The sequence below is a fragment of the Acanthisitta chloris genome, unplaced genomic scaffold, assembly GCF_000695815.1.
Source record: "Acanthisitta chloris isolate BGI_N310 unplaced genomic scaffold, ASM69581v1 scaffold11308, whole genome shotgun sequence".
Taxonomy (NCBI): domain Eukaryota; kingdom Metazoa; phylum Chordata; class Aves; order Passeriformes; family Acanthisittidae; genus Acanthisitta; species Acanthisitta chloris.
Window position 1 is genome coordinate 16,657 of NW_008685392.1, and position 13,501 is coordinate 30,157.

The 13,501-nt window shown below is 43.2% G+C and overlaps 1 protein-coding gene across 1 annotated transcript in view; it reads right to left on the bottom strand.

The window, feature by feature from the left end:
- Nucleotides 1-2,153: 2,153 nt before the first annotated feature.
- LOC103807033 (zinc finger protein 827-like) overlaps nucleotides 2,154-13,501 on the bottom strand; it is an 11,782-nt gene continuing 434 nt past the window's right edge. The window contains exons 2-7 of the mRNA XM_009079751.1: nucleotides 13,429-13,495; nucleotides 11,728-11,899; nucleotides 10,133-10,299; nucleotides 7,030-7,221; nucleotides 6,758-6,935; nucleotides 2,154-3,894 (exon numbers count right to left, since the gene is read on the bottom strand). Coding sequence (XP_009077999.1) covers nucleotides 3,087-3,894; nucleotides 6,758-6,935; nucleotides 7,030-7,221; nucleotides 10,133-10,299; nucleotides 11,728-11,899; nucleotides 13,429-13,495 — 1,584 coding nt within the window. The 3' untranslated portion in view covers nucleotides 2,154-3,086. The remainder of the gene's footprint in view (nucleotides 3,895-6,757; nucleotides 6,936-7,029; nucleotides 7,222-10,132; nucleotides 10,300-11,727; nucleotides 11,900-13,428; nucleotides 13,496-13,501) is intronic.

Below are 13,501 nucleotides of genomic sequence, written 5' to 3' on the forward strand. Positions count from 1 at the left end.
TACAATACAAATTTTTATTAATGTACACAAACCTTGACAGAATGATATTGGAACATAATACAACAAGTAAAAAAAAAAAAGAGACAGAAGACAAAAAAAATGCTGAGAACTTTAACTGAATGACTGAATGGAAAAACACACTAGCTCTCGTTAAAGAATGCTGGGTGAAAACCAGTATGAAATTACCTTTATGGTGGGGGGAATTTATCAGAACTGTTGGTCATTAATCAGTAGGGGGAAACCTCTGGAGAACATTCCTTTCTTTAGCCTTGAACTGCAAACAAATTCTTCTAACACGCATGAGCTCCGATAAATAGTGTATTTTTTTTCCTTAAAAAAATAAAGACCTCCTAACACCTTTTCCTTACAGAGAAAACTTCTATAACTTGCCAGAAAGAATGAAGTTATCCTTTCCAAAGTGCTAAACAAATTTCCCAGGTACACTGAACGTTGCCATGTCAGATACTTTACAGTGGAACGTTGTTGAACACGTGGTGGTCTCATGCTGACAGCTCCTTCTTGGAAGTTTCAGTCCTATTTAAAAGTGTCCTATTCCTACTCCTTCCTCCTGGTCAGCTGTACTTTACCTCTGGGTTGGAAAAAATAAGCTTTTTCATCTGGGAGTGTTTGTTTTCCTATGGTAGGGTCAGAGAGATATGCATGGAGTGTTTTACAGAACTGGTATAGTTTCTGGCTGCAGATTTCATGCTGTCAAGATATTACACTTTTTATGCTTTGAGTATTTACTAATACATATTTTTCTATTTTGTCTGTACTCCAGGGGAGGTGTTACCAGGAGTTCTGATGGAGTGAAGCATGGCAAACAGGGCCCTGAGTTCCATAGGTTGGTTATGAAGCTTTATACACCCTTTGGAGCAGATGGCTTGGCTTTACTGCATAGACTGACAGAACCACCCCATGCTCCTCAGAATCAAAACTGGCTGCTGGAATGTAAACAACATGGTGAGACTTCTCTGTCCCTTAATTAGTAATTCCAAATGATAACCTGCTATGATTTTGGCTATTTCCCCCTTGTAAATAGCTTTCAGTATGTTAACAGGAGTGCACAGGTTAGGATGTTCTCCCCCAGCAGGATGAATTTGGTCATGACAGTGGAGAATGTTTGGCCATCTCAGTACAAAACAAATGTAGGAATCTTGCAAATACGTTAAGTGATGCAAGTTTTGCATCCATAAAGTATTTCTACACAAGCTTCATTTAAGAAGTAATGAAAATTGAGTTACATTTCTAGTTGTGCATATGGCTAAGAGCCCTTGTGGACAGGAAATGCCTTCCTGAACTAGGGAGGAGTTGCTTTACTGCTGTCATGAACAAGGGGTTGTTGGATCCCCCATCCCACAACAGCCTGCAGAAGAAGTTTCTTCAGGACAGCACGAGGGTGGGTAGATAGCATGATAGATGTTGACTCAGGGCACCTCCTACAGTGGCTTGGCCAAGGGACAGCGAGGGAACTCTGGCAAAAGCTAGGCTGGGCATTTCTAACACCTGGTGAAAGACACTGAGATCCGAATCCAAGAGCCACAACGGACAACAATACTTCAGTATGAAGGCATATGCTTCATATTCCATACTTCCAATTGTAATGCAGAGTGTTTTTAATCCCTATCTTTGTTCCAGCATATCTAAGAAACACCAATCAATTAACAGTCGGTTAGCTTCTCTTACATTAAGATCACTCTTGGCATTTGGAGATTAACAAAGGTTATACAACCAAATCTGCATTTGCTTCTTCCTGCAATAAAGTGCTACATAGAACATGTCATTTTAATGACCACAAGTAGGAGTGTTAAATAAGTATAAAGTTAGCTTCCTAGCAGTGTACACTCTATCTGCCATTAACAGAAAGGAATAAAGTATCACTAATGACATGGAAGGTATTGATAGGACTGTCAAATTTGCAAGTACAGTTGAAATACTGAGGGTATAAAAAAAAAGAGAACTGTATGGTTCCAAAAGCATCTTTTTATAGCTTTATATGTCAAAGAAGTTACTGGTACCTTTTCAAACAAACAGTCTTATTACCTTCAGCCCACAAACTGGTTTTTTTTTCTTGCCTTTTTTTTTTTGCAAGTGAGAAACAAACTAGTGCAAGACTAAAGCACTGTGCAAAACTGCCTTTTTTTTTTAGTCTGAGTATTTATACCCAGAATTTATCCATACCCTTTTTTTTTTAAAATCCCCTTGTTGGATTTTTTTTCCCCACCATAGAATTCTAGTTATACAAGTTGTTCCTGCAAACTAAAAGGTAACCACTGCATAATACAGTATATATATCTATAATATTTATATGCCCTTTTAAAACAAAAGATGTACGCTATGGCCCAGCTGCAGGTGTGTTTGTTACACCTGTGTAACAGTTAAGGATTGGGCCTGCTGTGGGGGTGTGTAGGCTGCACGCACTTCTCATTGTCGTACTCTCACCTTGCAGTGCTGAAAGCAACTATTTTTCCTCATCAGTTTTACCCCAAATCTTCAAACCTTGACAACCAAGTACAAGGCATCAACCAACTACAAGAAGCTGCAAACAGCATTGCAATAATACACCAGTTCCCCTCCCCTGACCTGAACATTGCTCCTTCCACAGTTCAGGGGGAGACAGAGGGAAGGGAGGGAGCGTGTGAAAAGGGGAAAAGAATAATAATTAAATAAGCCAATCCAAGGGATGTGCAAAAGCAATGTCATGGCACACTACAGGCAGACTCTCTTTTCACGCACCCGCACGCACACGAAGCCCAAAAATAAAATGCATCAATATGTAATCTTACAAGTGCTGATTGCCATTAAGGACACTCTTTTTTTTTTTTTTCAGCTTAACAAGACAAAATAGTTTCTTAGATAAGAGTACTGGGAACATGCCTCTGAAGGTAGAAGTATGCAGTAGGTCACCTCTTGGAGATTTAATAAAGCAGCTTTCATGTCAATGCAATAAGTATACACACAGAGCCATTTGCTAAACCTTACTAATGATATAGTACAAGTGTTCGTTACCTCTTCGGTCTATGTTTTGCAGCAATATATACCTGCTGGGTTTGTTGGGGTATTTTTGGTACAGAATGTAACTGCCCTCAGACAGTTTCTGCCCTTTCTGTTAGTCCAAGGTAGGCAAGGAAGGAGTGTTTAGGTGAAGAGGCACCTCCCGGTGCAGTCTGAGGTCTGGGTGGATGGAATGTGAGATCGTAGTGGTTTTTGGGGAAAAACATTGTTAAAGGAATAAGGTGAGCAAACTCTGAGTTCCAGTATTTATCAAAGCACAGGGAAGTGCCGTTGACGGCCAAGGCTTTCACTGCCAAGTTTGGCTCTGCCCCGCTGCCGTGCGCAGCTGACATAGCTACTGTCTGCAGAGCCTGGGAGGCAGACATAACTGAGAGGGGTGACAGAAGGTTCCTGGAGCTGTTCACTGGGAGGAGTGGACTGGCTTCCTTGGAGGTTGAATACTGGCCCTTCTTCTCCTCTTCGGAGCAGTCCCCAATCTGGTGCTTCTTCACGTGGCGGCTGAAGACAAAAGGGTGGGTAGTCTTGAACAGGCACTCGTCGCAGCTGAAAGTCTGGCGTGGAGCATGCTTCAGTTTCTTGTGCAAGTTGAGATTGTCTTTGCGTTTGCAGCTGTAGCTGCACTGGTCACAGTGAAAAGGACGCTCGCCGGTGTGGACGCGCACGTGTTCGATCAGCTTGTTGGCCGTCTTGGACAGGTAGCCACACTGGTCACACTTGTAATGGTTGCCAAGACGGTGTTCTCGGATGTGCATCTCCAGCTCCAGCTGATTTGCTTTCACTGTCTGGCAGATCCGACACTTGTACTCCATCTTGTAGTGAGTCTTCAGGTGGCACTCCATCGCCGCGGGGCGGTTGGTGGAGTAGATGCAGAATGGGCACCTGGCAACACAGCAAGGAAAGGCAGGGACAGAGAAAAGAGAAGTCAGCTGGAAGACCTGCACTCCTGCTTTAACCCTGTCGCTCAGCCCCTCTCTGACCTATTAAAGAGGAGAAAAAGGCACCAAGTTCTCCCTGTGAAGCCTCTTTCCAATACTTGTTCACCTTGACACATCTCTACTTAGAGAAGGTTTGCCCACTTAATGGCAGTAGAGCTCACGCACTCCTAGGAAAACACTGACTCACTCTGAAGGAGCATCCCTTTAACCTTCTGGCTTACCTGGATGGGGAAGATTCTGCAAGGCAGGCCGGGTAGTGCAGAGTGGGTGACTGATGCACAGGTACTTTGTGTAACGACAGTCCTAGTGTTTGCACGAAGTCACTTTGGCCATTTTTTCCATTAAGAAGTGGTTTAAAGTGAGTGTTTACAGATGAGTATGAAAGCAGCTGTTTAAGTAAAGATGGAATAAACTTGTAATACCACACGTACAGCAAAAGCTTAGGAAATTCCTTTTAAGTGACCTTGAACAATAAGCTTGCTGGGTATCCTGCTAGGAGCAGCTGAAAGCCAGGCTGGTAGGATGATTTGTAGGGATTCCCATTCCTGGGAGATGAGCTAGCCATGCTCAAAGGGGCAGTGTTTGGCAGTGTCTGCCTACAGCTGCCTCTGCCATAGCAGGAATTGTTCCTGTGTGGAAACAGGATGTGGGTTCTGCTTACTCACAGCAGCAAGCGTCCGGCTCGGGGTGGGGGGGGGAACGTGGCAAAGGACCTCACCCCTGGTTCCTGAGCCAGGAAGGGCCGAGAAGGCAATCTTGGAAGCTTGGAAAGAAGCCTGAGCTGCATGCTGGACAAGCCTGGACACCACCAAACCCAAAACACACCTGCTTTTGCTTTGTGGAGCTGTGAGAAGCTGGTGAGGACAGCTACCTGCCAGGGATCTCTGCTGTGCTAAGCCAAGCACACAGCCTTCCAGACTGAGCTGCTGAGCTAAAGGGGCAGGACTAGATAAAAAAAGGTACAACTAAGGCTACTGTCTTACAGGCATCTCCAGATGCTACAGATCTGCATTCACTGCTTAGCAAGTCTGCTAGTTGTGTTCTAGCATCTGGGCTAATTTCTAAGCTGAGATCTTCTCTCTCCATGTGTGTTTCCCTTGCTACAACTGGTTGCACATACAGGTTTAATATTAATCTGCAAGCTAATGGAGAGACTTTTGAGGAAAGTGAGTAACACAGGGGGACAAACAGAGAGTAGAACATGTGGCAACTTTTCCTGATGCACATCAAGTACTCTGATCCAGAGAGGGAGCCTGGCATTGAGACTTCTAACGTGATTAGCTCTACAGCAACAGAGGACTCGGCTGTCTATGCACACATACCTCTCCTGGGCTGGGTGCTCTCTGGATCAGAATCTCAGATTTTGACCTGGAGCTGGAAGAATCATGTTTTTTTCTCTTCCCCCACAGCAAACAGGAGACAGAAAAATACAATTTACTTAGATCTCTTCAGGCTCTTCTGGATGCCTTAAAAAAACATAAATCAGAGCTTTTTCTTAGGTGCAGCTTTCAAGGTACCTAATTATTACTTGAGTTGGGCAGGAATAACTTAAGTAGACTGAGAAGCCCATTCTGTCAGGAAGACTTGAGTCATAGGTCATGGTTTTTCCTTGGTAAATAGAACAGATTTTGTGCAGCTTAAACCAAATGTGCATTAGACAACTGGTCTGTATGTCCAAGACAGACATCCCGTCGTTCTGGCACACTACTTGTTTCTCAATCTGGTCTTCTTCCCAGATTCAGTCATCACATCTCAAGTGACCACAGATCCCAGTTTATGGAACTACTGAGCTGGAGACCAGACACTGCCTGGCAAACAGAACCAGTTTCAAAAGCTGCAGCTCAAACCGACAGAGCTGCACGTGGTAACGTTAAACGTGGTGTGCTGGTCACGTCCCAGTTACAGGGCACTGAAAACATTACTCTGCTTAGCAGGAGCAACAGAAGCTGGGAGCCCTGTGTTGAACCCTAGCTGGGCTCAAAGTGGTTCCAGCCTTTTTTTCCTGCAGCAGCTGGAGCAAACAGACCAGGGACGTGCCTCTTTCATAACATCACACTGCTGCCCACAGAGAGCAAGCATATGGCCCCAGCAGTCACTGCTGTCCTCAGGGGTCTGACTTTGACATAAGGGCACACTCATTCTCTAGAAACACTGATCTGCACCAACAGACCTTAAAGGACACCACCAGAGCCAAAACCAAAGGGCTTTTTTTCTTAAAGGAGTGTATTACTCGGTTACATGTTAATTTATACAACAGTGATTATTCTGGGGCATGCAAACCAAAGCAGAAAGCATCCAAGTTATTCATTCTTGGAGAAAAATGACTTTGCGTTAGAGTGTACACAAAGGTTATAACGTTTGAGGTTGTAACTTCATCCCTAGTTGCAGAGACTGTACAGGGTTTAGTTTCTTTGAGCCAAGTGCAGAACAGAGCCTGTCCTGTCTACTTGCCTTTGCTCTGATACCTTGGAAAAAAAACCCCTTAGTCTGCCAAAACCTCTGTGCAGTGCTGCCTCCTTCTCTGTAGGACCCATCACATGCTGTCTCCTCTTTGATTTGAAAAGGGAAAGTATCATCCTTTGTTACAGCTTCAGGATCACTGGATGCTACCTCTGCTGCTAGGTGACCAATCTACTCTAATGATGCACACCTAAAGGACAGGGCTTGGGTCATGTAAACAAAAGGAAGCCCCGGATCTGTGTTATCAGTTAACCAACCCTTTCTAACTGATCTATCTCCTTTTGTCCTATCCCCACAGTATTAGAGGAGCTTAACACAGTAAAAGTTTGTGTACTTGCTTTCCTTACTTGAGCCCACCGGTGGGGACAGTGTGGCATTTCTTGTGCTCCAGTAACTGCTCAGGTGTCTTCATGAACTTGTGGCACACATCACACTCGAACATCCGTGTGATCAGGTGGATTTGCAGGTGACGCTCAAACATGTTTTTTGTTTTGCAGACAAAGTTACAGAAAACACATTCAAAGCCTGAAAAACAGAGCAGGAAAATGTCTTCCTTCCATCGTGGCCAGGTCGACTGCATAGAAAGGTGATGGTTTGTATTTGTGAGACAGTGTTTTACCTTTCTCTGACTTCTCTTCAGTGTTCACTGAGGTCTGACTACCAGGCACTACAGAAATGACTAGCAGGTTGTTTGACCCCTTGTTTTTGGGGGTTATATCTGCATCTTCTTTGCTGTTGGCAGAGTCACTTAGTGCTGACAGCGAAGATGAAGACGGACTGTTAGATTCACTGGGTGTCTTCCTCTCTTCAGCTGAAAGACACAAAGAGCAATAACTGCTTCAGCAGATTAGATGGAATCTCCATGGCCCTGTTTTAAATATCAGGAGGTATTTGTATTTCAAGTTAATTCAAACATGCTTAGAAAACAAGTCTGAAATTAATTGAGCTGACAAAAAAATCATTGTTGGACCTCTAATAAAAAAAGGAAAGAGTTGAACCACAGGACATCCCTCAATTCATCCTACAATGGACTGGGTCTGTAATGGTACTGGGAAGGAATTGTGCAACTCTACTTCATTACCAGACCAAAAAAACCCCAAGAAAACACTCTGATTGCTCTGTGTTCAAAAACAATGAAGGACTTGTCACTTAGAAAGGAAACAGAACTACTGTATATTTGGGGTGCAGAAACCAAAAGTGCCTACTGGTCCAAGCTAAACTTCCCTCACCTTTCCATTTATGTGGGTCCAATGGGTAAATGTGGAAGGAAGGGTAGAGAAGAATAACCTTGCTCAAAATACTGAAGAAGACCCTCAGTAATCATTGTAAGAGATAACAGTGTGGTCTCAAGACTTACCTGTTTTTATTGGATGTCTTAGTGAAGAGAATTGAAAACCATGTTAATTAACTGGATCTAGAGCTGAAACCTATCAGAGCTTCCTTATGTGTGAAATAAATGTATGGAGTTCAGATCCCAAACCCTAGCACACACTAAAAGTGAACAAGAGAGTTCTCCTATGAGAACTGCTGTGAGCCAACGAGGCAAGAATGGGCAAATTATTACCTCCCACCCATACCTTGGGTTAATCAGAGCTGTGCTGGAAAGAGACCTCACTAAACTTCACATTCCCTATGTGATACACTCCCCTGATCAAGGCCTTTGCAAACACAAGCCCCTGTGTGCCTAACTTTAAACTGATGAGTGGCACCTTTAAGATAAAAATGTAGGAATGCACTAACGAAATCTGATGACCTGAGCTGCCAATAGGGAGGATGACTGGGATATCATACACTGACCTTGAGGACCAAAGCAACAGAAATGGAATGAAATTTAATAGCACAGAGTACAAGGTTATGACCTGATGGGCCAGTAACAAGAATTTTTGCTACAAATGAGAAGTGCTTAAGTTGGAAACAGTCAAGGAAAACAAAAGAAGAATTTGAGCAGAACATGAGAAGAACATGAGCAATCAGTGTTGGGGAAGCCTTCAAGGAAGGTAAATATGATCACAGAATGTTTTGTGTGAGCTATTTCCAGTATCTGCTGCTGTTTTACACTGCCACCACCACTTGTTTCATTTCACCATGTACAGCTGTGATTGCACATGTCAAGAGCAGAGGTTCTAACAAGAACATACACAGTGAGGGATTGGTACAGCGAAAGGGCTGTGTTTCATATAAGAAAAGGCTCAACGTACATTTAGAGGGGAGAGAGTTGTTCTCTATCAATATACCAAAGGAATAAATACTGTGGAAGGAGGGAGGAAGAGGTGGGCTGCTCTTGCAGACAGAGAGCAGTTGTGCCCCAAGAACAATCCATGCACATTCTGATTATCAGTAAGACATACACAGGAAGTCTTGAAAATGCAGGAGAGTCTACAGTTGCCTGTCTGTAGAAGTAGTTTGTTTAAAACAATTCTACTTCTTTGAAGGCATATGCCAAGATCCTCACAAAGTCTGTTTATGACCTGGTAACATCACAGGATAAGGGACTGGAGTCAAGTGATCCAGAAAATCCATTCTATTTTTCACTCTGTGTTTGCTATGTGTGTGAGCATTTGGCTGAATCACCAGCTCAATGGCTCAGCTGGGCAGGGTGAAGGAAGAACAAGGGTTTTGTTTGCCTTTCTTCGAAAGACAAGTAGCAGTTTCAATCTGTTAGCTACAGCAGGAAAATACAGTAGAGTACAGCTCACAGTTACAAACTCTGATGCAAGATTTTCTCATGGCTATGGGTGGCATTTCTCATTTGCCTCCAATTTCTATACATAAAGTGGAATAGTGCTGAGAGCTATGCTGGCATAAAACTCCTTGAGAGCTTTCCAGTAGTTTGTAGTTCTGTAGTTACATTTAACTTATGTATCTGTGAACACAACCAATTGTGTTCTTCTCTCCCTTCTCCTTCTCCCTCCCTGTTCTCCCGATTTTATTCTTGGTAGGACAGGAAAAGCAATTCAGCAGTGGAAATCTTGCACTGAGTACAATTGGGGTTCAGTATTGTAAACACAACTGTGAGTAGTTTGTGGCAGCAAAATGCTTCTGCCTGGTGTTACAACAGAAATTAATTAAAAGGATTCTAATTTTCTTCTCCTTAAAATATGCCAGACTTCATTAGCTGGACTAAACATATGGAGCTTGTTTGAAAACAGCTATTGCTTATACTTGGCTATTAAGTGAACAGGACCAGGGAGAGAACACATGACTTGTTCTGTTATTTAATATAAAGCTACATTTATGGTATTGCTGAATCACAGTGTCAACTACACATCAGCGTGAAATTCCAAACCAATAGACTGTGGGGGCAAACACACCACAGAGCAAAGCTCAACATAATGTTTGTTTCAAGACTTACAGCCAGATAGGCACAATTAGCACTGAAAGTCACCTTATCATCACTGAAGTCAAACCAGGATTTTGACGAAATAGTAAACCAGTCAGAAAAACAAACAAAATCTGCTGACTCTGACAGGGGAGGGGATTTGGGGGCTAAGGGGATAGGAAGAAGGAGGGCTAAGTAGTCCTTCATTTGTTTCACTAAGCTTGAAAATTGATCTGCACTACCAGATTATTTGCCTGGCTGGAGTCCAATTCACTTCAACTTTGAGAGATCAGGCTTTAATTAGCAAGCATTTCAGTGAAAGCAGAGTGCTAATGGGAAGTGTGAAGGTTGCACCTAAAAAGCAAGAGAGAGATCACTGCAGCTGGGAGAGAGGGATCATCACCTGTGTGCTTGTTGTTGACATGAGCCTTCATATCTGCCTCTTCCATAGTGACAAAATCACATGCTGTGCAGCAAATGGAGAACATCCACTGCTCTTTATCCACGTGAAGGGACATATGACTGACAAACTGGACATTCATCTCCGTCTCAAACCCACACACATGACAGCTGCAGGCAGAAGGGAATTCAAGAGTAAGAAACATGATAAAACAAACAGAAGCATACTGCTTTTCCCTGAGTTTGCAAGGAAAAAACCCTTCCTCACTGCTGAACGTTCACTGCAAAATCCTTTTGTCTGCTGAACTGCCTTTGAACTGATGGCCATGCCAATGTGATTAAGGGCGGGCACAATGCAACAATCCTGTACATGCTATAATGATGCTAAATAATCATAAAGTTAATTAAAAACTACAGATTCCAGATGCTGTGCATCACCTAGCCGATTCCTTTGGGCAATAAGAGGCACTGCAGCTTTGCCAAGATGTTTAGTACAGCTGATACACTGACAAACTGAGAGCTTGCTGCACACTCCAGGAGTGATTTTCAAACCCTGGAATGGTTCCCATGCCAAACTGGGATCTTGTGCAAAACTGCCTGGCAGTTTTCAGTGTAAGCAAGTAAAAATGGGTTCAAACATTACTTATGCTTGACTGGAAAACAGCAGTCATCAGCTATGCAAATAATTAGCAGGGATACAGATTTTGCAGCCAGCACATAAACACGGTGATACTGAGAGGCAATGGAAAGGGCCCTTTAATTTAACCTTCTTTGCAGAGTCCTCCTTTTGCTTTCATTAGGCCGTTAACATTTAAAACAAGCCAAAAAGAGTGAAAAAGGCATATACTCTAGGGCAATATTTTGTTTTCCCAGGGGGAAGGACTAAATAATCTAATCCAGTAGGTCTCATCTATTTCTTACTTCTATGATTTTGTAATTAAATCTGCTCTTGGCACTTTGACTAAAAGGAAGAGTGATTTGGTAATCTGCTTGGCCACTAGAGTGCACATCACAGTTTGCAGAGTGCACGACAGTGCATACAACACCAGGAATAGCTAAATATCCATTTTACCTGGGGATTCTTTTTTGTTTCTCAGGGAAATTCTCCTAAAGGTTTTCTTTCTTTGCTCCTGTGGGTCACTGAATGTATATACCTCCAGCAAAGGGAGGAAATGTGTGTGTTACACTTTGAAACATTTCGTTTTCACGGACTTGGCAGCAAACAAGGGGAGCTGTCAGGGACAACCGGATGCACAGTGCTTTGGATTTGCCATGAATCCATGCACACGACGGGATGTTTCCAAACACAGAACTTAAATGAGCACTGCATAAAAAGTTAAAGAGCCTTCTAAGAGCCCAGCTGCCTTACAGAGCTGTCTAAAAAAAAGCAACCCCACACCAAACCCCAGAGTCCTTCCCAATGGCCAGCCAAGCCAAACAGCATGAGGCAGCCAGCTGGGCTCTGCTGCTCAGCCTGAGCCAGATATGGGCAAGACAAATATTTTCATCACAGTTCCACTCTGCGGCACCAGCAGGATGGCCCTGTAACATGTCCTCAGCAGGCAGTGTGTGGTGCCCAGCTCTGGTCTGTGTCCTCACCTGTAGTAGTAAGGATGCTTCTTCCCATCGCTGCCCTCCGACGTGACAGCGCTGACGATGTCCTCGGTGTCTGTACTCACCAGCTTCACTGAATGGACAGTCAGGTGCTGGTTCAGGTTAGCACGGCACTTAGCAGCATAGGGGCACAAGTGGCATTTGTATTTTCTCTCTTCTGAACAAGAAGCAGAAAACCATAAGTGTATCCTTCGTTTCTGAAGGCAGCTGCTTCCAGAGCTGCCAGTAACCGAGCACACATTCCTCTGGGTTTCAGGATGAGGTACTTTGGAAGCTCAACATTTTAGAAGTTTATGGGAGTTCACAGCAATTACTCAGAAAAAAATACCAAAACCCAACCCTAATTTAAGGGTAGTTTAGGACTAGTTTTTTTAATTTGCTCTACCATGTGTACTCCGATAATATAAAACTTTATAAACTAGCAAACTGGGGCAACTGCTGCTCTGAGAGCTGCAGCAGAGCCAGTGGAGAAACAGGTCAGTAGTCTACAACTATTTCCTTCCCCTAGCATCTTTTATTGTTGAGGCTGTCCATGTGATCACTTGCAGAGAGCTGATAGTTGAGGATTTTGTATTAAGATCTGAGGGTGGGGAGGAAAGGGAGCACTGCATCATTAGGCCAGTTCCAAACAGAAACTAATGAACAAAACTCACTCAAAGAGCAGTCGAAAAAATTAAACAAATTCGTCATGAGCTTGTGATGCTTCACAATTTAAAATAAATCTTTTGTTTATAGTTTTAAATTAGACATTTCTAATCCCTGGCAGCACAGTTCTTGTACATGCTCCAGGCTGCATTTTGCAAAGAGTTGATTAAAATAACCAAACATTACATCAGCTTTTACAACCTTTCCCTTTGAGGATCTGCCACCCTAAATTTGAAATATAATGCTACAAGTGTTGGGGGAAAGGCATTCAGTAAAACAGTTTAGGACTGAGGAAGCCCCACGAGGCCATGGAACATCTGAACCTTTGCAGCATGGCTCTGCTAGACAGCACAACATGCACTGGCATTATACCAACACTATTTTTCAGCACTACCTAGGAAATTCTTGCTTCCAAGTCTTATTTTGTGCAGTGCACCTCAGCAGGCTGCCAGAGTGCATCTTCCATATCAAAACTCTGTTTGTCTCACTTGATTTGAAGCTGATTCACTTTAAGAAAGTTGATATGGGGTAGAACAGTCCCTGTTCCTCTCAGAACTGTATGATGAGAGCAAAGATGAATGAGGTATTAAATCCTTTCAGTTTCACAGACCTGAAACATCAAGGCCAAATCTTCTGTTGTTCACTGACATTTAAACATCTCATCAGGTGAATTACGTGTCTGTCAAACAAAAAACCCAACCAAATCCATCCAAAAAAAAGAAAAAAAAAAATGGCTGTGTCTTCTCTTCAGAACTTGAGGCTTGGTTAGCCAGTTGGTATGTACAGTCTGGTGTATTGGAACCTGGACAAGCTTGAATTTACACATTTTGTAAAGATAAATTACAAGCAGGCTGCAAAGAAATAAAATGTTAGCTAACTCCCTAAACACCACTCTGACATTCTGTCCTGTTTCTGCACTTGGCTCTGCTCTAAGTGCAAGGAGCTGAGGATGGCTCACACACTCTTCTGCTTTCTCCTCCACTTAAACAAACAGTGATGAACAGAGAGAACTTCTCAGTGCTGTACCAAGCATGGGCTTACCTGTGTGCAGCGAGAGATGCCGGGACAGAGTTTGCTGTCGACCAAACACTTTTCCACACACATCACAGGGAAA